General features: G+C 42.7%; 1 protein-coding gene across 2 annotated transcripts in view; it reads right to left on the bottom strand.

Annotated features, from left to right (window-relative positions):
• Positions 1-26,452, bottom strand: part of GRID2 (glutamate ionotropic receptor delta type subunit 2) — a 1,987,749-nt gene that overhangs the window by 252,720 nt on the left and 1,708,577 nt on the right. For both annotated transcript variants that reach the window (XM_073638161.1, XM_073638172.1), the window contains exon 13: positions 24,429-24,624. In XM_073638161.1, the coding sequence (XP_073494262.1) occupies positions 24,429-24,624 (196 nt within the window). The remainder of the gene's footprint in view (positions 1-24,428; positions 24,625-26,452) is intronic.

Genomic DNA, 26,452 nt, shown 5'->3' with positions numbered 1-26,452 from the left:
CATTACTTGGACTTTTAGAATCCAGATGCCTTGTGAATAGATTTTGGGCTCCATTAGCCAAGCCTCTGAGGTGCCAGAACAGCAAAAACCAACCAAGTGACCCCAGTGCTTATGGATTTCATTTTGGGGTGTAAGGAGTATTTTAAACCCACAGGTGCATCACAGAATTTTATAATATTAGGATGTAGAAATATAACATTTTAGTAGTAAAAATGTAATTTTTGTATTTTCTGCAAGTTTTTCAGTTACACAAGGGTTAATGGGTAAAACTGGACCCCACAATTTATTGCACAATTTTTCCCAAACGTGATGATGCACCATATGTCGTCAGAAACTACTGTTAGACCACACATCAGGACTGAGAAAGAATGAGCGTTATGACATTTGGAGCACAGATTTTGCTAGAATAGTTTGCAGGCACCATTTACAAAGCCCCTAATGTGCCAGAACAGCAGATAAAAAAACAAAAGTGACCCCATTGTAGAAAAAGCACCTCTCAATGAATTCATCTACAGCTGCAGTGACTATTTTGTAACATCAATGACATGCTTTATTCTGGAGAATTGAAAGTATGTCAGTTTAGAGCCCATATATTGTGCCCAGCTTCTGCTTCTGGCAACAAGCACCCTGTAAAATGTTAATTGGGCTCTCCCTGCTCCAATAATGCCTAACATGTGACTGCTTACTGCAGTTTAGGCACAGTGAGGCTCAGAAGGAGGAGGCATTTGGATTTGGGAGCACAGATTTCACTGGATTTTATTTGAGGGGGTGTTGGAGATGAGTCACTTTTCCTGACTGTTTGCTCTACCAGTAACGTGGTAACACCATATATTTACAGTGACAGATGATGGACCTGAGTGGGGGCTGGTTTAGTGCGGGATAAATTAGGGGTTGTATTGGTAATATTTTGGGGTAAAAAACTGTTTTGATCCCATTCAGTATAAGGCTGGGATCACATTCTTGTGTTCTAAGCTGAACACTTACTTTGGGGTTTCCATACATATCCCACAAACATGCGTTTCAGACTCCCGACAGAACCACCCACCATAATGAGGCAGATGGACAAACCTTGGAGTTCATTTGGTGTCTGTTCCAGTGGTATCCATCTTTTTAGGCATGCACAGAACTGTGGTCGTCCACACTTGTGAGCTAAAAGATGCCTAAAATGATGGAGCACTGATGGAACGGGGATTCACTTGGAAACTCCAACACAAGCGCTCAGCGAAGAGCACAAAATAAATGTGACCCCAGCCTTGTTCTGATTTTTGGGAGGCAAAATTAACAAATAGTTCTAATTTTTTTTTTGCGTGGTTCACCGTATGGTATTAGTGATAAGACGGCTTTATTGTTTGGGTTGGCACAATTCCAACGATACCAGATTTATAAGGTTTTTTTAAGTTTTGCTGCTATCACATAGTAAAAATTATTTTTTAGAAAAAATACTTATTTCGTCACCATACTCTGAGAGCTGTAACTTTTTTATTGTTTGTTGAACAGTGCTGTTTTAGGGCTAATTTTTTGCGAGACGAATAGGTGATTTTTTAAAAACTATTTTGGTGTACATAATGTTTTTTAATCAGATTTTTCAGACACAGAATGAACAAAAAACAGCAATTCATTTACTGTTTTTATTTTTATTCTTTGCGCCGTTCACCGTGCGGTAAAATTGATACGACTGAATTGTTCGTCAGGTCGGAACTACTACAGCGATACTAGATTTATATTGTTTTTTTTATGCTTTGCTGCTTTTACAGACTAAAAACAATATTTTACAAAAATGTATTTGTTTTTGCATCGCCATATTCTGACAGCTGCAACTTTTTTCTCTAATGAGCCATATTACAACTTGCTTTTTGCGGGACGGTTTGTTCTTTTTCTTGGTATCTTTTTGTTACACATGACTTTTTGATAGCTTTTTATTAAATTTTTTGTGTGTCAGCATGGTGAAAAAGTGAAAAAGAAACATTTTTGGTATGTGTTTTTTTACGGTGTTCGCCGTACAGAATAAATAATGTGACAGTTTTATAGTTTTATAAAACAGGTCATTCCAGATGTGGGAACACCAATTATGCGTACATTTTTTTGTTTATCTTTGTTTTATCACAAAGGCTGCGTTTTTAGTGGCAAAATGGCTTTTCACTATTTTGTGTGATTTTTTTTGTTTTTTTTTCCTTTTTTACAAATGTTATTTTACTTTTTTTCACTTTTCCACTAAGTCCCGGTTTATAGCTGGATTTCACAGGCCACCATAACCTGGGGTCTTCAGATGACCTCAAGGTACCATGGCAATAATTGGCACTCGTGATTATGGTCACGGGGGCTCAATCCTGCCATAAGGTGTCTTATAAGTTCCCTTTAACTGCTTAGATATCGCTGTCATGATTGCCAGCAGTATTTAAGGGGTTAATTCTGCCTAAACTGTCCTTTTTAAAACAGCGATGAGGGAATAAGGCCCTTCAGGGCTATTGTTTTAATGCATATCGGCAGTCATTAAGGGGCAAGTATATAGTTGTGCTTGAAAGTTTACATACCCTAGCAGAATTTTTCCTTTCTTGGCCTTGTTTCAGAGAATATGAATGATAACAAAAAAACTTTTTCTCCACTCATGGTTATTGGTTGGGTGAAGCCATTTATTGTCAAACTACTGTGTTTTCTTTTTAAATCTTAATGACAACCAAAAACATTCAAATGACCCTGATGAAAAGTTCATATAACCTGGTGATTTTGGCCTGATAACAGGCACAAAATTTGACACAAATGGGTTTGAAAGGCTACTAAAGGTAACAGTGTGCACAAAAGCTGAGTGAGTTTCTGGGATCCAGAAAGACTCTTGCATTTTTCATCCAGCCACTGACGTTTCTGGATTGTGAGTCATGGGGAAAGCAAAAGAATTGTCAACGGATCTACGGGAAAAGGTAGTTGAACTGTTTAACACAGGAAAGGGATACAAAAAATATCCAAGAAATTGATAATGCCAGTCAGCAGCATTCAAACTGTGATTAACAAATGGAAAATCAGGGGCTCTGTAAAAACCAAACCACGGTCAGGTAGACCAACAAAAATTTCGGCCACAACTGCCAGGAAAATTGTTCGGGATGCAAAGAAAACCCCACAAATAACATCAGCTGAAATTCAGGACTCTCTGAAAACTAGCGGTGTGGCTGTTTTAAGATGCACAATAAGGAGGCACTTGAAGAAAAATGGGCTGCATGTTCGAGTCGCCAGAATAAAGCCATTACTGCGCAAATGCCACAAAATATCTCACCTACAATGCACCAAACAGCACGGAGACAAGCCTCAAAACTTCTGGAACAAGGTAATTTGGAGTGATGAGACCAAAATGTAACTTTTTGGCCACAAATATAAACGTTACACTTGGTCAACAAGGCCTATGATGAAAGGAAAACCGTTCCTACAGTAAAGAATGGAGGTGGATCGCTGATGTTTTGGGGATGTGTGAGCTACAAAGGCACAGGAAACTTGGAAAAGTTCAAGGAAAGATGAATGCAGCACGTTATCAGCAAATACTGGAAGCATTTGCACTTATCAGCCTGGAAACTGAGCATGGGACATACTTGGATGTTCCAACAGCACAATGATCCAAAACACAAGGCCATGTCGACCTGTCATTGGCTACAGCAGAACAAAGTGAAGGTTCTGGAGTGGCCATCTCAGTCTCCTGACCTCAATATCATTGAGCCACTCTGGGGAGAGCTCAAGTGAGCAGTTCATGCTAGAAAGCCCAAGAAATTACAGGAACTGGAGGCTTTTTGCCAAGAAGAATGGGCTGCTTTACCATCCGAGAAATTAAAGAACCTCATCCACAACTACCACAAAAGACATCAAGCTGTCATTGATGTTAGGATGGGCAATACACGGTATTAAGAACGTGGGTATGTGAACTTTTGATCAGGGTTATTTGGATCTTTTTGGTTGTCATTAAGATTTTAAAAGAGAAAACACAGTAGTTTGACAATAAATGGCTTCACCCAACTAATAACCATGAGTGGAGAAAAAGTTTTTTTGTTATCATTCATATTCTCTGAAACAAGGCCAAGAAAGGAAAAATTCTGCCGGGGTATGTAAACTTTTGAGCACAACTGTATGTATTTGTTGACATAATATTTTTTTCATTTTTTTTGTTCTTTATTTTGTGCTTTTTAAATATTTTACAATGTTTTAAAACAATAGTTTTACTTTTTTAGTTTTTCCCAGGATGGGCTATCAACTTTCCCTGCAATGATCGCTGATCTAATGGTGAGGGTGCAGGATATTTGTGGGGGTGCATATAGGGATGTTTTAAAGTAGGTGTATAAAAATGCTTTGCACACAGACATAAAAAATGAACACATGGATGGCACATGGATTAAAACCTGAAAAAAATCTTTCTAGTTTTCTGGATGAAACTCAGGTGATTTCTCATATGCTGGTCTGCAGGCAGACTAAGACTGTCAGCTGAACTCGGTAATACTGGCAAGTTTGTCTGACATTAGTCTGGTGTGCATGGGGGACTTTAACTACTATCTACTGTAAAGGGTATGGGCACTTTTAAGGTACCATCACACTTAGCGACGCTACAGCGATCCCGACAATGATAAGACCTGGCAGGGATCGTTGCTGCGTCGCTATGTGGTCGCTGGTGAGATGTCAAACAGTCAGATCTTCCCTTAGCGACCTGTATAACGATGCAATGCAAATGCACGCCTATGTGTCTCAGTTCTGAGTCGCCAACGAGGTCGTTGGTAAGGTGTCAAACACACCGATGCATGCTACCCAGCGGGACCTCAACGATCAAAAAATGGTCCAGGCCATTTCGACACGACCAGCGATCTCACAGCAGGGGCCTGATCACTGCTACGTGTCAAGCATAGCGAGATCGCTGCTAAGGTCACTGTTGCGTCACAAAACTTGTGACTCAGCAGCAATCTTGCTAGCAATCTCGCTTAGTGTGACGGGGGCTTTAGCCTGACTTATCAGTGCCTAGGTCAGCATAAACACCAAATATGGCCCTGAGTACAGGTAACAATATAAATAGAATTTGACTCATTGGTAGTTATAAGAAATGTCTTTTGTATTATTTTGCACAAAATACGTATCTATGTTAAATTCTGAGACAGATGTTTAGACATTCTGACCATCTCCTCTCTTTAAATTTCCTGTTGACACCCGTGAAAAGCATTATATTTGTTCTTTTTTATATTTGCTCTATCCAAGTAATTCTGTGTTTTAGAAACTCGGAAAGTACAAAAGATGGCTTCCTGCCATGAATCATTATTTAAACTGCTATGAGAGTTCACAGAATGAGCAGTGACCAAGCCAAAGACTGTAAGCAAAGTCCTTATGACACCTTTTCAATGAACTAACATGTTTATATAAAAAGGTGAGACATTTTTAGTATATTATGGATGTTTTTATTTTTACGATTAATATATCACTTACATAATGATCTATTTTCACCTGTAGATTGAGATACGAAGCAAAGAGGAGAGTTAAAGGTTTGTTCTAATTTTCATAAATATTGTCAGATGGTGCTTCTAAAAAAGTACTTTTGCAATTTACTGCTTACCAAAATTTGCATAAGTTCTTGAGATGATAACTTTTGTTTCACATTGCCTAGGTGACCACTGCTGCTGTCTAGCTTGTGAGCACTACACTGAAGGAGGTGGCAGTGTGCTCCAGGGATCCTAATCAGCTTCAGAACAATGCTTACAAGCTCATCAGAAAAGAGCTTGTAAGCAAAGTGGATGTTCTGGAGTCTAGCTGCAGTGGTCTATCTCCTAGACAAGCTGTAACTAAAAGAAAAATAAAGTGTTAATGTCTCAAGAATGGTTGAAAATTTTTATAAGCAGTAAATTTCAAAATTGCTTATTTTTACAAGCGCTATCCGACAAAACTCATTTATGAAGATGAGAACAACTCTTTATGACGATACCAGCAATGCCAGCAATGCTGATGTCTGTGTGAAAGTAATGGTGAAATATGAGTATGTAAAATAAAAAAATACATTATTAATGTGGTCAGTAATTTCGCATATGTTGGCTCCTGTACATTAGAGATGAGCGTTGTTCTACTCGAACTGTTCGCCAATCTCAAATTCGAGCTGTTTTGGGCGGTGTTCGAGCCGGTCGGCGAACACGAACAATTTGAGAAAAATTCGGCTGTTCGAGGTTATGTTCGATAACTGTTCGTGCACCAAAATCATAACTGGATTTTTTCTCAGTAATGATGAAAATTAATGTTAATACGCAGTTTGAGTGTACAGCGGGGCGGGGGGAGGGGCAGGGGATGGATCTCTGCAGGAACAATGAAGATCTCCATTTTTTTTTCTCTTTCCCGCATTTGCAGTGGGGAGGTGCAATCTGTCAGCCTATCAGCAGCGCACACACGGAGCGAAGTGCTTTTTTTCACACAAGCAAGGGCATGTGTGATTGGCAGTGTATGTCACATGTCCTTGCCCTATAAGACCAAACCATTTTCCCCGTCGCCACCATTTTCTCACTGCTGCAGCTGCGTGTTAGACGGCACCGCTGTTGCTGTGTGTGCTATACCTTGTTAATTTCAAGCCAATTTTCGCACAAATATACAGATAGCTTGGGAGTAGGGAATAGTTGTGATTGCAGTCCTTTTAAGGACTAGGTTACAGCATTTCCTACGACTTTTATCAGGGAGGTCTGTGCTCTTAAATAGATAGGTTGTGGGAGTAAAGACTAATTGTAATTGGAGTCCTTTTCAGGACTAGGTTACATGAGTTCCTATCAGTTTTTGCCAGGCAGGTCTGTGCCAGTGCTGTGCAAGTTTTTTTCACAGCATTTGGCTGAATCTAGCAAAGCTAATCCTTTTTGGCCTGAGTGTGTTAGTCAGTGGAGTAGCCTATCTGTGTTGCAAGATATAACACCTGTGTATAGAATACCAATTTTTTTTACTGCACCTAGTGAAGTAAAATCTTTTGGGCATAGCATCATTCTATTAGTCCATCTATACTGACCTCCATCAGGTTGCAAACTGAATATAATTTTTTTCTGCATCTAGCTCTGAAAAAATATTTGGGCTTCTAGCGGTGTGTGGGACTTGGTCTATTAGTCCATCTATACTGACCTCCATCAGGTTGCAAATTAAAAATAATTTTTTTCTGCATCTACCTCTGAAAAAATATTTGGGCTTCTAGCAGTGTGTGGGACTTGGTCTATTAGTCCAGAGGTCCCCAACCGCCGGTCCGCGGACCAGGACCGGGCCGTTGGGGTTTTTCAGCCGGTCCGCGGCGCCGCTGACAGCTAGCTCCGCGGCCCTGCGCCTGGTCAGAGCTCGCTCTGTGTGGATTTATAATGTTTTCTGCCATAGCCGTGACAGCTCGCAGCTCCTGGCAGAGAACATTATGCAGGACGGGGTGGGGCGTCGGGCGGGTCTTAGTGACACGGCCCTCCTGCACAGCATGGTGTGTTCCTGACGGGGTGGGGCGTCGGGCGGGTCTTAGTGACGCGGCCCTCCACAGCACAGCATGGTGTGTTCCTGACGGGGTGGGGCGGCAGGCTCTCCTCACTGACATGCCCCGGCAGAACATGTTATGTGGGGCGTGCTGGGGCAGCAGACTGGCTTCAGTGACGCGGCTCCCGGTACCGGTGTTCAGTGTGTAGCGCTGCTAAGCAGCAGCGCTGTATACACTGACGCTCAATGTACAATGCTGCTACTTAGCAGCGCTGTACACCGAGGTCCCGCCAGCATCCTCCCCATACAGCTCCACCCCTCCATAACCCCACCCCCATATGACCAAAGCCCCGCCCCCACCCCCACCGGGCCATGGAAAACTGGTCTTCCTTATAGCCGGTCCCTGGTGCAAAAAAGGTTGGGGACCTCTGTATTAGTCCATCTATACTGACCTACATCAGGTTGCAAATTAAAAATAATTTTTTCTGCATCTAGCTCTGAAAAAATATTTGGGCTTCTAGCGGTGTGTGGGACTTGGTCTATTAGTCCATCTATACTGACCTCCATAAGGTTGCAAATTAAAAATAATTTTTTTCTGCATCTAGCTCTGAAAAAATATTTGGGCTTCTAGCGGTGTGTGGGACTTGGTCTATTAGTCCATCTATACTGACCTCCATCAGGTTGCAAATTAAAAATAATTTTTTTCTGCATCTAGCTCTGAAAAAATATTTGGGCTTCTAGCAGTGTGTGGGACTTGGTCTATTAGTCCATCTATACTGACCTCCATCAGGTTGCAAATTAAAAATAATTTTTTTCTGCATCTAGCTCTGAAAAAATATTTGGGCTTCTAGCAGTGTGTGGGACTTGGTCTATTAGTCCATCTATACTGACCTACATCAGGTTGCAAATTAAAAATAATTTTTTTCTGCATCTAGCTCTGAAAAAATATTTGGGCTTCTAGCGGTGTGTGGGACTTGGTCTATTAGTCCATCTATACTGACCTCCATCAGGTTGCAAATTAAAAATAATTTTTTTCTGCATCTAGCTCTGAAAAAATATTTGGGCTTCTAGCAGTGTGTGGGACTTGGTCTATTAGTCCATCTATACTGACCTACATCAGGTTGCAAATTAAAAATAATTTTTTTCTGCATCTAGCTCTGAAAAAATATTTGGGCTTCTAGCGGTGTGTGGGACTTGGTCTATTAGTCCATCTATACTGACCTCCATCAGGTTGCAAATTAAAAATAATTTTTTTCTGCATCTAGCTCTGAAAAAATATTTGGGCTTCTAGCAGTGTGTGGGACTTGGTCTATTAGTCCATCTATACTGACCTCCATCAGGTTGCAAATTAAAAATAATTTTTTTCTTCATTTATCTCTGAAAAAATATTTGGGCTTCTAGCAGCGTGTGGGACTTGTTCTATTAGTCCATCTATACTGACCTCCATCAGGTTGCAAATTAAAAATAATTTTTTTCTGCATCTAGATCTGAAAAAATATTTGGGCTTCTAGCAGTGTGTGGGACTTGGTCTATTAGTCCATCTATACTGACCTCCATCAGGTTGCAAATTAAAAATAATTTTTTTCTGCATCTAGCTCTGAAAAAATATTTGGGCTTCTAGCAGTGTGTGGGACTTGGTCTATTAGTCCATCTATACTGACCTCCATCAGGTTGCAAATTGAATAAAAAAATTTTCTGCATCTAGCTCTGAAAAAATATTTGGGCTTCTAGCGGTGTGTGGGACTTGGTCTATTAGTCCATCTATACTGACCTCCATCAGGTTGCAAATTAAAAATAATTTTTTTCTGCATCTAACCCAGCCAATAGTTTTGGCCTAATACCACAGTTTGGCCACTCAGCTCTGCTCGGTTACCATCCATTGTTTTTTTGTGCAAACAACTCCAGAGTTGTGAATTAGTTAACCACCAAAATGAGTGGAAAAAGGCCTGCTGCTGGTGGAAAGGGGAATAGGCGTGTTGGGAAGGGGAAAAAAGGTTGTGTCCGTGGGGTAGGTGCAGAAGAAAGACCATCTTCCAGCCAAACTAAAATGTCTACTTCTTTTAGCGGACAATGTGATAAGATCCCTTTCTTACGGCCACGCCAATCGCTACAAATTCCAGATGAGGCACAAAAACAGCAGGTGCTTCAACGGATATCAAGTGCTCCTTTAAGTGGGCTCTCCTCCACATCAACTTCAACATCACAAATACTCCAGTCCTCAAAGGTGTCACCCAAATCGCACTTGCTTCCTCACAGCTCCCAAATCTCCAGCTGCCCGTCTGAGTGTGAGGTAGAACAGATGGTTGAGTCTGCAGAGCTGTTTACTCATACTATAGCCTGGGAATCAGAGGTCGACTCCAGCGCTTCTGTGAATCCAGACGAGGAAATGATCTGCACTGATGCCCAGAATCTTTATGAGTCGGATCCAGGACCAGACGCAGAAGGTTCTGACCATAATGTAGACCCTCATTCCCAAACTGTAACTCCTGTTGGTGGAGACAATGAGGAAGATGATGATAAGACTCAAATACCTGATTGGAGCGACAACTTTAGTTTTTTGTCAGGGCAGGAACAGGTTGGCTCTGAGGACGACGGGTGTGATAACGCACAGGGTGATGATGATGAGGTCGGAGATCCCACTTACTGTCAACCCACAGTCAGCCAAGAGATGAGGTCAGCAGAGGAGGTGGAGGAAGATGCTAGTGACGACGAGGTCAGGTTGCGCCTTCCTGGACAGAGACGTAGTACTGGAAGCACGTCAACAACTGCATCCTCAAACACAACTCTGCCTCTCACCACAAGTCGTGGTGGCTCTTCAGGTCGCATGGGTGCTAAGCCTTGCATAGCCTGGGCATTTTTTCAGATCGATAAAGATGACCCAACTCGTGTTATCTGTAACATTTGTCAGCAAAAGCTAAGTAGAGGCCAAAAAATACATAGTTTGAGTACTTCATGCATGAACCGGCACATGGACATGAAGCATAAGTTGCAGTGGGAAGCTCAGTGTGCTACAATGCGGCCTAGCCGGCCGGGCCAATCACCGTCTGCCATATCTTGTGCATCCGCGGCCTCTTCATCCTCTGTGACTGGGGGGACAGCAGTCACACCTGTTTTGGGGCGCAGACCTGCCACCTCTTTACCCGCAACAGCCAGCGTGATTGGCAGGTCATCATTTTCTTTGGAGGTGGTAACACCAGCTGGTGTTGAGCGCTGTCCGACATCGATAGCACCACCTTTGGATCAAGGCAACCTAACATGTCCGCCTGCATCTTCCTCACAGACCGGCAGTTTGCCGGGGACACCCTTATCAACCCTGTCTAAGCACAATAGCCAGCCCTCGGTCCCTCAGATGTGGACAAGTAAAAGACCATTTCCTCCTAGCCATGAGAAAGCTAAGAGGTTGAATTTCACCATCTGCAAGCTCTTGGCTACAGAAATGCTGCCTTTCCGCCTGGTGGACACAGAGGATTTTCGAGACCTTATGTCCGTCGCAGTGCCCCAGTACCAGATGCCCAGTCGGCACTACTTCTCAAAGAAAGGTGTGCCTGCGCTCCACCAGCATGTCGCACACAACATCACCGCTTCTTTGAGAAACTCTGTGTGTGACAGGGTGCATTTCACCACAGACACTTGGACGAGTAGGCATGGACAGGGGCGTTACATGTCGCTGACTGGGCACTGGGTAACTATGGTGACAGCAGGACAAGGGGCTGCTGTCCAAGTCTTGCCGTCCCCACGAGTTGTGCGTCAATCCTCTTTATGTCAAAGTTCCTCCACTGCTTCTGCCTCCTCAACCTCCTCTCGGTCTTCCACCTGCACCCAAAGCCTGTCTGGTCATGCCACAAGCTTTCTAACTGCGCAGAAGGGATCCTGCACACCTCCTTACTATGCTGGCAGTAGGGCTCAACGTCATCAGGCAGTTTTTACATTGAAATGTCTGGGAAATGTGAGTCACACAGCTGAGGAGTTGTGGTCAGCTCTGGAGAACCAATTTCATGAATGGTTGTCTCCACTGGACCTGAAACCAGGGAAGGCCGTGTGCGACAATGCTGCAAACCTGGGTGCGGCCCTTCGCCGGGGCAATGTCACACACGTGCCTTGTATGGCTCACGTGTTGAACCTGGTTGTCCAGCAATTTTTAGCCCACTATCCCAGACTAGATGGCCTTCTGCAGAGGGCACGGTCGCTGTGTGCTCACTTCCGCCGTTCGCATCCCGCAGCTCAGCGACTTACATCTCTACAGAAGTCGTTGGGCCTGCCACTTCACCGGCTAAAATGCGATGTGCCTACCCGGTGGAATTCAACTCTGCACATGTTGCAGCGACTGTGGCAGCACCGACAAGCCCTGGTGCAATACGTTCTGACGTATAGCCTGGGCCAACGAGATTCAGAGGTGGGGCAAATCACGCTGGAGGAGTGGTCTCAGATCAGGGACCTATGCACCCTTCTGCACAGTTTTGAAATGGCGACGAAGATGTTTAGTGCTGACGATGCCATTATCAGCATGACTATTCCGGTGATTTACATGCTGGAGCACATGTTAAACAGAATTCGGAGTCAGGTGGTGGCACAAGAGGAGGTGGAGGAAGTAGAGGAGGAGGAGTTGTATGCGGAAGGGCTAACATCTGCAAGGTCCAGACGGTCGGCAGCACCAAGGCGGCAGGCATGTGAGGGTGGGGGAGATGGTTTTACCAGGGCGCATGGTAGCAGCCAAACTAGTGAGGAAGGTGCAGGAGCCCAGGAAGAAGTGGAGGACGAACTGATGGAAGACTCATCAGATGAGGGAGACCTTGATCACATTTCTGTTGTGCGAGGTTGGGGGGAGAGGACAGAGGAAGGAAGCATGATTGTTACCTCGCCACCAACACAACAGGGACTTGGTGCTCCTGGATGCGCAACACACATGAGTGCCTTCTTGCTGCACTACCTGCAACATGACCCTCGAATTGTGAGAATTAGAAATAATCCTGACTACTGGGTTGCCACACTGTTAGATCCCCGGTACAAAAGTAAATTTGCAGAAATTATTCCTGCCATAGAAAGGGATGCACGCATGCAGGAGTATCAGCAGAGACTGTTGCAGAATCTTACATGTGCTTTTCCACAAAATACCAGTAGTGCACGTAGTGAATCTCACAGTTCCAACTTGCCAACCGTGGGACCGTCAAGTGTTCAGCACTCAAACCGTGACAGAACCACAGTATCTGCTGGTAACATCAATTTTGCGGAATCATTTCACCACTTTTTTAGCCCATCCTTTGCAAGGCCACAGGAGACAAGAAGTCTGACACATAGTCAACGCCTAGAGACGATGGTACAGGAGTATCTCCAAGTAAACATTGAAGCCACGACTGTGTCACTGGACCCTTGCTCTTTTTGGGCTTCCAATCTGGATAAATGGCCGGAGCTAGCCACTTACGCCTTGGAGATCTTGTCATGCCCCGCAGCCAGCGTTCTGTCTGAACGTGTGTTCAGCGCTGCTGGTGGTGTGCTGACAGATAAGCGCACGCGGCTCTCCACTGATAATGTAGACAGACTCACGTTCATAAAGATGAACAAATCATGGATCCGAAACGACTTTTCTACCCCTGTGTCATCCTGGGGAGAGTAAAAGCTTGATGATTGGTTAAAATCACCCTACCAACCGTTTTAAGCTTTCAAATTACTAATCATGTTTATCTGTATCTTGACTGGAAAATAATTTGGGCTTTGTAGCAGTGTGCAGCACTGATCCTATTAGGCCATCTATACTAAAGCTTCACCAGATTTAAAATTAAAAATAATTTTTAGCTGCATCTAGCCCGGAAAATAATTTTGGGGCTCTGAGATGCGCTAGGCACATAAGTGCCTTCTTGCTGCACTACCTGCAGCATGACCCTCATATTGTCAGAATTCGAAGTAATCATGACTACTGGGTTGCCACACTCTTAGATCCCCCAAACTTTTCGATCAACCTTTTCATTTTAATAAAGACCAAAAAAATGGTCATTTTTGAAATTATAAGCATTAGCAGGTTGTTAGAAACTGAAATCAAACAGTTTTCAACTCAAAACTTTATTCTAGGTGATGTTACATTTTCACATAGGACCCCTTGTTCGAAAGGAGCTTCTGAACTCTCTCGTCCATTGAATTTGTCAGGTTTTGGATGGTTTCTGCTTCAATTGTTTTGCATGAGGACAGAATACCCTCCCAGAGCTGTTGCTTAGATGTGAACTGCCTCCCGCCATCATAGACACTCCTTTTAATGATGCTCCAAAGGTTCTGAATGGGGTAGAGGTCAGGGGAGCATGGGGGTCACACCATAAGTTTGTCCCCTTTTATGCCCATATCAGCCAGAGATGCAGATGTTTTATGTGCAGCATGAGATGGTGCATTATCATGCAGAAAAATGATCTTGCTGTGAAATACACGGTTCTTCTTCTTGAACCATGGCAGGAAGTGCTGTTTGAGAAAATCCACATACATTATGGAGTTCATCTTTAGCGCCTTCAGGGATCCTAAAGGGGCCGACAATCTCTCTCCCCATGATTCCAGCCCAAAACATTACTCCACCTCCTCCTTCTTGGCGCTGTAGCCGTGTTTGCGTGGGGTGTCCATCAACCAGCCATCCTCCACTCCATCCATCTGGACCATCAAGCGCTGCACGGCACTCATCCGTGAACAAAACAGTTTTGAAATCAGTCTTCATGTAATGTTTGGCCCACTGGAGCCGTTTCTGCTTGTGTGAAGTGGATAGAGGAGGTCGACAGGATGGCGCATGCACAGCTGCAAACCTCTGAAGGACCCTGCATCTTGTTGTTCGGGGGACGTTGGAGGCACAAGCAGCTTCAAAAACTTGTCTGCTGCTATGACAAGGCTTTTTTGCCGCTGCTCTTTCAACCTGACGTAATTACCTGTAGGAAAGAGTCCTCAATTTGCCCTTATCAGCACGCACACGTGTGTACTGTGAATCAGCTACATACTTCTTGATTGCCAGGACACTTCATCCTGATCATCGCACAATGTTGATTGTAGTCATGCCTTGACCTAAACACTCCACAATTTGTTGCTTCTCAGCAGCCGACACATCCTTTTTCTTTCCCATTTTGGCAGAAAATGTAGGCTGCTTAATAATGTGAGAGAGCCTTCTTAAGTAGTCTTGCCTTTCATTGGACACACCTGCCAAACTAATTAGCACAGGTGTCTGCAATTGCTTACAGTGATATAAAGAGCCCTGACACACATCACCATCAATGAGTTTAACTGACAAACAAACAAATTCTTCCCTTATCACTCCTAAACACTTTTTGTATAATAATTTGGAACGCAGTGTACATGTGCTTTTCCACAAAACACCAGTGGTTCACGTAGTGAATCTTACAGTTCTAACTTGCCAACCGTGGTCTGTATGGAGTTGTTCAATAAAGGGCCCAAAATTAAGATAACATAGATGGGAGAGGTCTCTATGAATAGGAATTCCTAAGTATTTGATACCCTGTGAGGGCCAGGCAAAGGGAAAGTTGGACTGGATGGAATCCTATATGGATTTGGGGAGGGAGACATCGAGGGCCTCAGACTTCGCTGCATTGATTTTAAAATTTTACCATGTAACAAAGTGATCTATTTCAGCCATAACAGCATGGATGGATATATGTGATTGAGTGATATATACTAGGACATCATCAGCAAATAGAGAGCACTTGTACTCGGTGCCTCCCACCTCAATCCACCTAATATTGGGGTTATGGCGAATTGATGAGAGCAGGTGCTCCGTCACTAGGATGTATAAGAGAGGGGACAGAGGACATCCCTGCCTTGTCCCATTGGTGATTGTGAAAGGTGATGAAAATGTTCTGACGCACCCCCTGGGCCTTGGGACACCCGGAGCCGGACCCTTTTTGGTGGATGCTGGTGGTTGTAGTCTTCGTGGCGGCGACCCAGTTCCGTGGCTCAGGGCGGTCAAACCAGTGGCGGAACTATTTATGTGGTTTTCATGTTTAAATGTCCGACTACGCCACCCGTGGATTGCGGTCAGAGTGAACCGCCGCTACAGGGCAGACCACTGAGGCTGGTGTTGTGGGTGCAGCAGAGCGTAGCTTAACTCCCCACGGGAGGAGTATAGCCTCAGGGCAGTGTATGCGGAGGATGGGGGTGATGGTGCAGGGCAGCAGCAGTAACGACACGGAGTCAGTGATGCAGTTCAGGGCCTTTACTCACAGTTCTTATTATCCAGACCACGTCTGCAGGTAACGGCTGCCCACGTCGTACTGTGCTCACCAGGTGAGGGGCTCAGACAACTCCCAGATAACTTTGGAGCACTTCACAGGACCCCCTTTGTGTGTCCTTTGTCTGGCCTTTCTTACCAACACTTTTGTCCGGCTGCCTCGGGCCTCCTCTTGGTAAACTTGGCGCCAGTTTCCCTGACCCTATGTGGTGCCTTCCTAGCGGGTGTAGCGAGGGGCTGCGCCACATAAAATGTCAGAGCCTCCGGTTTCTAGCTGAGGGTCGTTTCCTGCCTCCACTAGTTCGGTGACCGGTCTCCCCCTTTGGCCTGACCCCTCCACGCAGGTGGATTCGGGCGTGCGGTGGCGACTCGCCCGTCCGCACCCCTGGGATCCCTTCATTCCTCGTTCCTGGAGCCTTCTCCGCTCCTCTTCCTTCCTTCTCCCTCTTCCAGGCCTGGGCCTCTGTTACTAGGCCCGCCTCCGGAGCAGAGCTCATGCAGAGCCCCTGTTTCCTGCCACTTCTGCTCAGACTTCTCTGCACTGAACTAAGATGGTGCCCACCTTTTATACTCCCTTCTCAATGCACCCAGGAACTGCTTCCTCCCTGCTCCTGCACTACAGGGTTCCCCTTCCTCAGTGTTCCCTCCCCCCACTCCAGCCAGGGACAGGGACTGTCGTGCCCATCTCAGGGGCATATTGGTCGCCCTGCCCCACGGCAATGTGGTGTAATGCATGCAGGTGTCGGGTCCTGATCCACACTCCATCCTTACCTGAGAGTGAGATTTCACACCTCTGGGTGAGGTGCAATACGTCTTTAGCAACCGAGCCCTCAGGGTGCTACAGTTCCATTTATCTTCAGCCTAGGTGACGTATTGCGATACAGGGCCGTGATTTTGGCTATAAAAGGGTCCCCTAGACCCCTACCCCAAGCTTTTTAAGAGAATCATATATGGCGTGCCAGGAGACTCTATGGAATGCTTTCTCAGCATCCAACGAGAGTATCTAATTACAAATTTTTAACTGCATCTAGCCCAGGAAATACTTTGTGCCTAGTAGCAGTGTCTGCTAGTAAGCGGATTATCCCGGCTGTTAAGCAAGCTGCACCACCTGTAGTTTAGACACTTAATTTTTTCAAAGGAAATGCTTCGGGACCATAGGATACTTAGTGAAGAGCATCAGGAGGCACCCCAAGGCATAGGGGCTGGGACTGGCAGTAGGATGCCTTGCGGTGGACAGCCGAGCTCGATCCTTATAAAAGCTTTTTAACTGCAGCAGCTTTAGTGGACGCTACTGGAGCTGGAATTACCGCGGCTGCTGGCATGAGACTTGCCCTCCAATAGATCCTTGTAAATGGATTTAAAGTGTATTCATTCAAATTAGAGAGACAATTTAAATTAAAAAGCTTAGAGCTGCCTCCACCACAGGGGGGCTCGCTCGACCCACCAGCGGACAGGCACCAGTATTGGGAGAGGGGGGCTGGCCGTCAGGGTTCACCGCGGCTCTGGCACAAACCCGGCGACACGGAGGTGGCACGGGCAGGAGCGGACTGGCCGTGTCGGCTTCTCACTTTTTGGATTTTAGAAGGGCATGACATGCCTATATCTGTGTCTCCCCCTCCTTTTACTCCTCCACCTCTTTTATTTTCGCATGACTATATGTACTTGTCACTTTTCCATGTGTTAGTTATGTCTTCTGAGCAGTTTGTCAGCTTTTGGACACCTTTGAAGGTGTTTCTATGTGTTTCTATGTGTTTTTGTTTGCCTGCCATTGGTTTTAACGGTGTTCGAAGGTGTTCGACGAACAGTTCGACGAACAGTTCGTCGAACACACGGGTGTTCGACGAACCGAACCGAACTCGAACACTACGGGGGTGGCTCAACACTACTGTACATACTACTCTGTTAAGATGAGCAAGTGATTGCTGCAGTCAATCACTGGTTGCAGCGGTGGCACTTTCAGTGCTGTGACCAGTGATTGGCCACATGAATGACATGTCATATGCACTTCTCAATCATTTGAATGAGAGGTGTATAAATTGCTTAGCTATTCATGCTTAGTAATTTTCAGACACCTCACACAAGTGAACGTAAAAATCCGCTAATGTGCAACCACCTCTATTCCAGGCATTGCGCAAAAAAGTTCTGTCTTGAAGCCAGTTGTCCTTCTACAGTTTGAAAACTAGGGGCTGCTATTGTTCACCTTAATATTTGTACTGCAGTTCCATTCCTTACCACAGAAAGCTGCTGTTGTGTTCTGCAATTGCACTTTACTAAGATGGCAGATTCTGAACCTTATTGATCCATCTTGTTTCCTCTTTGGGCCTACTAAAAGCCACATGGATCTTTCACTCATTGCTTGAGTATTGTGTCTAGCTGTTAGTCTAGTTTCCAGTCTCCAAGCTCCTGAACATTCTTACTTAGATTGTTCTCACCTATCTACGGATTGTTTCCTACAACTCCTTTTGCTAACTACAAGAACTTCTACTACCGCTTGTTGTTCCTGGTCATGCTCCTTTGGCCACTGGCTTCCAGCAGTACTACGTCAGTATCGTAACAGCTACATCTTCCACACATTTATGGCATATGAATTGTGCAATACTTTTCAAATGTATAATGGTTAAAGATGAGTGAATATATTGTATCTGAGTGGAAATGAATTCTACTGAAACATTGCAAAAATAAGCATTAGCCAAAATCCTGATTTTTTTTTGTCACTCGCTCTTGTGCAGATTCAGCAAAATGATCTCTGTCTGGTCTTTCCAACCCTTCTACTTTGCACAGTACCCCGTATTGTCCTCTACACATCTAATTATCACCACTGCCATGCACTGAATCGTCAAGCTTCTTCATGCTAGGCTGAAAATTCTGACTCAGATGAGGCCCAGAATATTGTATGCATGTGAATGCAAGGTCATGGTGTAAATTGTGACATCATGATATTGAGATCTTACAAACATTTGTGCAGAACCATCCCAGGCCTCATCACAGCTGGAAGTCCCAGCATAGCATGAAAAGGGATTTTGTGCTCAGCAGCTGTGATAAGAAGATACGTCGAGGACTGGACAGGGGATGGTGAATAGACGAGGGGTCGGAGAGGTGAGCAGTAAGGTAAGTATAAGAATTTCTTTTATTTCTACAGCTTTTATTATACTGTGGGGTTCACAAAAAAGGAAAATCCATGACATTTGGTGAATTGGAAGTTTTTCTCATCTCTAATAATGCTCACAAGACTCTAATTTCCTTTTCTGTTTTTAAAAAAATAAATGTTTTAATATTATTTATTCCAACATTTGAAATGATTAGCATTTGAGTTTCTAACACCTATAACAAATTTTAGAAATGGATAGGCGTCAATGATTGACACAATGGGATGGTGACTTTTCTGCTGTGCTTGGCTCAGTGCAATAGTATGGGTATATCTACATAACTGTTCAAAATAATGGAGCCATAATTTGTATTCCGGTAAAATAATGCATTGTGTTTTAGCATGTTATGTAAAATTCTACATTTAATAAATGTAGTGGTGTGGTTTTCATAATACAAAATCAAAATTATAGCTATTTGTTCTAAACTGGGGATTCTAATAATATAAACCTTAAAGCTCTAATCATGGCTTTTAGAAAAATATCCTTATAAATGCACTTAGCATTCTATTTGCAAATGTAAGATAAGATCCATAAGTTGAGAAATAAGATCTTGCAACCGCAGTATTTTGATCAAGCATATGTTTCCACTGTTGAATTCTTGATCCTGGTTGTTAAGAAACATAGGCTACCACTCAATATACTCATATAATGATACTGATAATCCTAAACAGAGGCAGACAATTTGCAAATATAGTAAATTCTTTTACAGTGGCATGTAAAAGTTTGGGCACCCCTGACCAAAATTACTGTTATTGTGAAGAGTTAAGCAGGTTGAAGATAAAATGATCTCTAAAAGGCCTATAGTTAAAGATGATACATTTCCTTTGTATTTTAGGCAAAAAATATATATATAGTTTCATCTGTTATATTTAAAATATTCCAACAAAAAAAAAAAAGTCCATGCAAAAGTTTTGGCACCTTGCATGGTTAATACCTAGTAGCAACCCCTTTTGAAAGTATCACAGCTTGTAAATGCTTTTTGTGGCCAGACAAGAGTCTTTCAATTCTTCTTGAGGGATTTTCAGCCATTGAAAATTCTTCCAGTTCTGTGAGATTCCTGGGTCATCTAGCATGCATTTCTATTTTGAGGTCTAGCCACAGATTTTCAGTGATGTTCAGATCAGGGGACTGTAAAGGGCCATGGTAAAACCTTCAGCTTGTGCCTTTTGAGGTAGTCTATTGTGGATTTTGACGTGTTTAGGATCATTATCCATTTGTAGAAGCCATACTCTTTTCAACTTCAGCTTTTTTACAGATGGTGTTATGTTTGCATCAAGAATTTGCTGAAATTTCATTGAATTCATTCTTCCCTCTACCTGTGAAATGTCCCCCGTGCCATTGGCTGCAACACTACCCCAAAGAATGATTGATCCACCGACATACTTAATGGTTGGCGAAATGTTCTTTTTCCTGAAATTCTGTGCCCACTTTTTTCCACACATACCTTTGATCATTGTGGCAAAAGAGTTTTATTTTAACCTCATTGGTCCACAGGACTTATTTCCAAAATGCATCACGTTGGTTTAGATGTTCTTTTGTATACTTCTGATGCTGAGTTTTATGGTTAGGACGCAGGAGAGGTGTTCTTCTTATGACTCTTCCATGAAGGCCATAATTGTGCCGGTGTCTCTGAACAGTCGAACAATATACCACAACTCCAGAGTCTGCTAAATCTTTCTGAAGGTCTTTTGCAGTCAAGCAGGGGTTCTGATTTGCCTCTCTAGTAGTGATGGGCGGACTTGTGGATGTTTGGGTCCGTCAAGTTCAGTCGAACATTTAAAAAAAGTTTGGTTTGGGTTCTAGAACGATACCCGAATTCAAACCCGAACCTGGGCCCGAACATCCAGCGTTTCCCACACTGTCATCTGTGTGACAGCATGGGAAACACTGGCTCAGATCAGCGGTAAGTTCATTACCACTGGTCAGAACACTGCTGTTCCCACGCTGTCACACACGCAAGTAGTGCAAGATATCTATATTTTTTATTGGTAACATTTTGGGGCACATAATACTTTTGATCGCTTCCAGAATAAGGCTGGATCACATTCTTGTGTTCTACTCTGAGCGCTTACATAGGGGTTTCCGTGTAAATCCCACAAAAATATGATTCAGACGAAACCCCCAACGTAACCACCCACAATAATGAGGCAGAGGGAGACAATTTGTGCTCTGTTTGGCGTCTGCTCCGGTGGCATCCATCTTTTTATGCGTGCACAGATCTGTGGTCATCCTCAATTGTACGCTAAAAAGACGCCTAAAATGATGGGACACCGCCAGAACAGAGACAAGTCCAAAGTGACTCCATCTGCCTCATAAGTGAGTGCTTCCGTCCGGGTTCAGAATCATGGTTTTGGGGAATTTACATCGAAACTCCATCGTAAGCACTCAGAGGAGAGCGCAGGATAAATTTGAGCCGAGCTTTGTTCTGATTTTTGGGAGGCAGAATAAACAAATAGACAGCAGTTCCAGGATGATTCTTAATTTTTATTTTTGCGCCATTCACCGTGAGGTATAAGTGATAAGGCAGATTTACTCTTCGGGTAGGTGCGATTACAGTGATACCAGGTTTAAATTGTTTTTTTTGTTAGGTTTTGCTACTATCACACAATAAAAATTATTTTTTATAAAAATTAGTTTTTTTGTCACCACATTCTGAGAGCTGTAACTTCTTTATTTTGTGTATGAGTGATTTTTTTTTTTGCTGGACGAGTCTTTTGTGGTACCATTTTGGAGTACGTGATATTTTTTGACAGCTTTTTGTTCAGATTTTTCAGACACAGAATGAACAAAAAACAGCAATTCATTTACTGTTTTTATTTTTATTTTTTGCGCCGTTCACCGTGCGGTAAAAGTGATAAGACCGAATTGTTCGTTGGGTCGGAGCGACTACAGCGATACCAGATTTATATTTTTTTATGTTTTGCTATTTTTACAGACTAAAAACAATATTTTACAAAAATAAATTTGGTTTTGCATCGTCATCTTCTGAGAGCAGTACCTTTTTTATTTTTTTGCCGACTGAGCCATATTAGATCTTGTTTTTTTGCGGGATGGTTTGCCATTTTTATTTATGGAGGGTCATCAAAAATGGGGGGACCCCATGTCATCTTTTAAAATTATTTATTTAAATAATTTAAAAAAAGGCATGGGACCCCTCAATTTTTGATAACCAACCAAGATAAAGCTGACAGCTGGATCCTGCAGCCCGCAGCTGTCAGCTTTACCTGTGCTGGTTATCAAGAATAGAGAAGACCCCAAGTCTTTTTTTTCTTTAATTTATTTTTTGTTTTTAGATGCACTGGAACTTACTGTACATGTTTTTTTTTAAATAAGTAAATAATTGAAAAAATTGGCGTGGGGTCCCCCTTAATTTTCTTAACCAGTTGAGGGAATGCAGACCATGGGGAGCTGGTGGTATTATTCTGGGAAGGAGCCAATATACATGAAGCTTCATAGGCAATTAATATCAGCTCACAGCTGCCTGCATAGCCATTACTGGTTAGTAAAGGTGCCCTCCCAACAAAATGATGTGGAGTCCCCTCCTAACATTACTAACCAGCAAAGGTTAAGAATGGATATTGGCCCCCTCCCAGACTTAAAACATAAGTCCTCAGCTGCCCCAGAAATGGTGCATCCACTATATGCGCCAAATCTGGTGGTTAGACTCGTCTCTTCCCATTTGCCCTGGTGCAATGGCAAATGGGGTAATAATTTTGGGGTTGATGTAAGCTGTTTTATTTCCGCTGACATCAAGCCCCTGGGTTAGTAATGGGGAGATGTCTATCAGACACCCCTATTACTAACCCCATAGTGAAAATTAAATAAAGACACACACAGAAAAAAGTTTTTTATTTTAAATAAACACACAGAAAAACTCCTTTATTTTAAATAAACATCACCCACCCTTTTTTACCCATTTTATAATGTAAAATTAAAAATAATAATACACCATCTGTTGGCCAATAATAAATATGTCCAACGAAGAGGCCAACTCTGCTTTATCTAGATTGCATGGCTGAGCGATGGTGGTATACGACCGCTCAGCTGTTAAGCTAGGAGACACAGAGCTGAGCGTGGGAGATCAGCTTCAGTGACCAGCTGTGACATCATTGAAGTTACCGGCTGCTACAGGCAGTGGTTCTCAGGCTCTGCTCAGTGTCTCCTGAATTCACAGCTGAGCGGTAGCATCATGCCATCGCTCAGCTATGAAAGGACAACTTGAAACTGCTTTTCTATCTTCTTGTAGCCTTCTCCTGCTTTCTGGGCCTCCACCATTTTCATTTTCAGAGTGCTAGGCAGCATCTTAGAAGAACTGTTTTTTGGCACAAGGTTTGAAGAGGCAGGGTTTTCATAAATTGGGGAAATTTGCATCACCTGGCCTTTCCTAACAATGATAGTGAACAAGCCATAACCCTAACACGCTAATTATGATCTGAAACCTTGGTCAAAGTTATCTGAGCATACAAATCTCCAGGGGTGCCCAAACCTTTTCATCGGCCCATTTTCGTTTTTGTAATTTTTAAAATACAAAAAATTACAATATATGTATTTTTTTGCCTTAAATACAAAGGGAATCTGTTATCTTTAACTTTAGGCCTTTTAAAGGTCATTTCATCTTCACTTTGCTTAACTGTTCACAATAATAGTAATTTTGACAAGGGGTGCCCAAACTTTTACATGCCACTGTAAAATAATACACACACATACATATAAACACACACACACATATAAATACACACAGACTCACATACAAATATAAACACACACCCATAAATACACACACATACTATAAATATAAACACACACATATAAATACACACATATAAACACACACCCATAAATATACACACATACTATAAATATAAAACACACATATAAATAGACACACATGCATACATACTGTATAAACACGTATAAATACACTGACACACATATAGAGTATACAAGATTCAGATGGATTCTTCTCTTGCTTCTCATCTCATGCATTCTTTGTATAAACCTCCTGACCCATTAGTAGACCACAAGTTCTCTCAGAGGGCAATTAAAGAAACCCTGGTAGCAATAATGCGAACTTGACACTTATCGAAAGGTTTTCAAATTCGTGAATGGAGAAGTACGAGAATCAAATTGTAGGTGACCAAACTTCATATGAAAAAAACTCCTAAAATTCATACAAGTAGGTGTAGGCTTATTTAAAAGCATCTAATATTTGTATTTGTTGCCCAGTTTTGTTATGTCTACACTCACCCTCAACTAGTGATTCTCAAACTTATTACCATGGGGAAGTACGAAACATGAAATGTCCCGCTGCTTCTTAGGAGTCACTTACTGGGAAAGCATAATCACATTCAAAGCCTTACACAATAGAAATCCTTAATACAGGAGTAAGTAAAGAATTCTAATATTTATTTTTATCATCTGAATGAGATTTGCATGCTCCTGTCCTAGCCTTTCCCAAAGTGTTTTGCCCATATTTTCCTCTTGTGTTTCTCCAGAATCATTTACCAGAGTCCATCGAATCCCGATTGAAAATGTATGCTCTCAACTATGCATGAAATCCTCTTATGAATGATAAATCTACACATCAGCAATTCAATTATATATGACACCACATCATTGTTTCTCTTGCTGAAAATATTGACAAATAAATGGCTTACCTTTTGTATGCCTTCTAGAGATTCCTGTACATTGTTCTCCGTTCCATTATTCTTGTTAATCATCCGCCACATTTGGGAATACATACTGTCCCGCTCAAATGGATTCATACCTTTCGTCCGAACGTGATCATATACAGCAGAATCCAAAACCGTACCATAAGGTATATCTGTTTGTCTTGAAAGATCCTGGAGAGACCTAGCAAAGGATATTCACATTATTTAATAAGCTAAACACACAAAATTTTAACTAAATCCATTAACACTTACTCTTATTTTCACTCAGGAATAAGACTAAAATCATTCCAAAATTGATTAAAATCGATTGGGATGCCATAAACATTTATTGAGCCTTGTCTACTAACTATTAAAGGTTTCATTAAATCTTAAGAAAATTGAACAATACAATGATAGCAAATAGAATGTTTTGGGAGGTCTTATAACCATATTTCACAATAGGAAACTGTGTAAACAAAATAAATCACTTTTGGCTGGTGTTCTTCAAGTCATATAATCCATATGAAAATACCTGTGTAATTCCTTTTGATATTTGAGTCCACAAAAAGTGTGACAGAGCTTGTCAGCCCAAGTGTATTCTTTAGCTAAACTTAATCGACCCACTTAGCATAACCAACAACTGGCTGCTTGCACTAAGTAGTGAGAGATTTCAGCAGCAAGGGGGAGGAGGGTCGTTGAGGGAACTTGTCAATCAAGATAGGTGGTGAGGGAATGAATACACAGGACTCATGAGGTCTTTCACTCTCTTGCTAGACTCTATGACTAAAGAATCATTCTAAAATAAATCCACGTCAATAAATCTTTTCAATAATGTATGCAGTTTATTTTGTGAAATATGTTGACAGAACCTCTATAAAGGTTTTGGTGGGAATAGAAAAAATGAATTATAAAAAGCTTAAAATTCCTTAAAGGGAACCTGTCATCTGATTATTGCTGCTCAAACCATGGACAGCATGAATCAGACCATGACATGCTCTAGTGTTTCAGAGAAAATATAGATTGAAGATCCAGTTGGGAACCATAGCCAGAAATGGGATTAGTCTGGCACTGCCCCTGGTGATAGACAGGTCTCTCGCTATGAAAGAGACCTGTAGATCAACTCTATCAATGCTGGGAAAAGCCAGCTGGGGCAAAGCCAGACTAGGATCTTTAAACTATGATATTACACATCCCTCCACACAATGTAATGGTCACAAAAAGCCTTCCACACAATAAAATGGTCCCATACATCTGTAAACAAAGTAAGATGATGATCCCCACAGTTTCACAACACAGTATGGTGATCCCAAACAGCCCTGCAACAGAGCATTTTAGCCCTAACAGTCTCACAAAATTGCATAGTGGCTCCCACAGTCCCACAACATATTATGATGGCCCCCACAGTCCCACAAAACAGTATTATGGCCACCACAGTCCAAAACACAGTATGTTGCCTCCCACAGTCCCACAACACTGTATGCTGGCCTCCACAGTGCCTCAACTCAGTATGAGTCTCCCACCATTCTCCACACAGTAGAATGGCCTCCACACAGCCCACCACACAATATAATGACCACTCTACAGACTTCCACACAGTATGATAGACCCAATACAGTACTCAACACAGATAGCGCCAACACAGTATAATTCCATTCATTTTAATGCCCCCCACACAGCTTTTTACACAGCATAATAGCCCCCACACAGCCCTATACAGAGTACCATGCCCCCCCCAGAGCCGTACACAGAGTATAATAGCAGCTCCATATAAGTAAGTGATTGATAAAATAGAAAATAAAATGACTCACCTCTCCCCATTCCTTTGCTGCTCTGATCTCTGCAGTATGAATTCTGAAGCTCAGCACGGTGGTTGTGATGTACTAACATCATTGTGCCTGCTGCTCTGAGACTCAGAGCTCAGATGCACAGAGTGAATGATGGAACAAGGAGCTGATGGCTTCCTGTTCTACCATTGTTTTCAACTGTATCTGCATCCAGGTGCAGGCACTGGGCCCCCCTGACCACATGGT

Source organism: Phyllobates terribilis, unplaced genomic scaffold, assembly GCF_046119375.1.
Source record: "Phyllobates terribilis strain yellow unplaced genomic scaffold, ASM4611937v1 Scaffold_1__5_contigs__length_1240528914, whole genome shotgun sequence".
Classification (NCBI taxonomy): Eukaryota; Metazoa; Chordata; class Amphibia; order Anura; family Dendrobatidae; genus Phyllobates; species Phyllobates terribilis.
The sequence above is the reverse complement of the archived record's forward strand: the minus strand, read 5'-3'. Positions and strand labels throughout refer to the sequence as shown.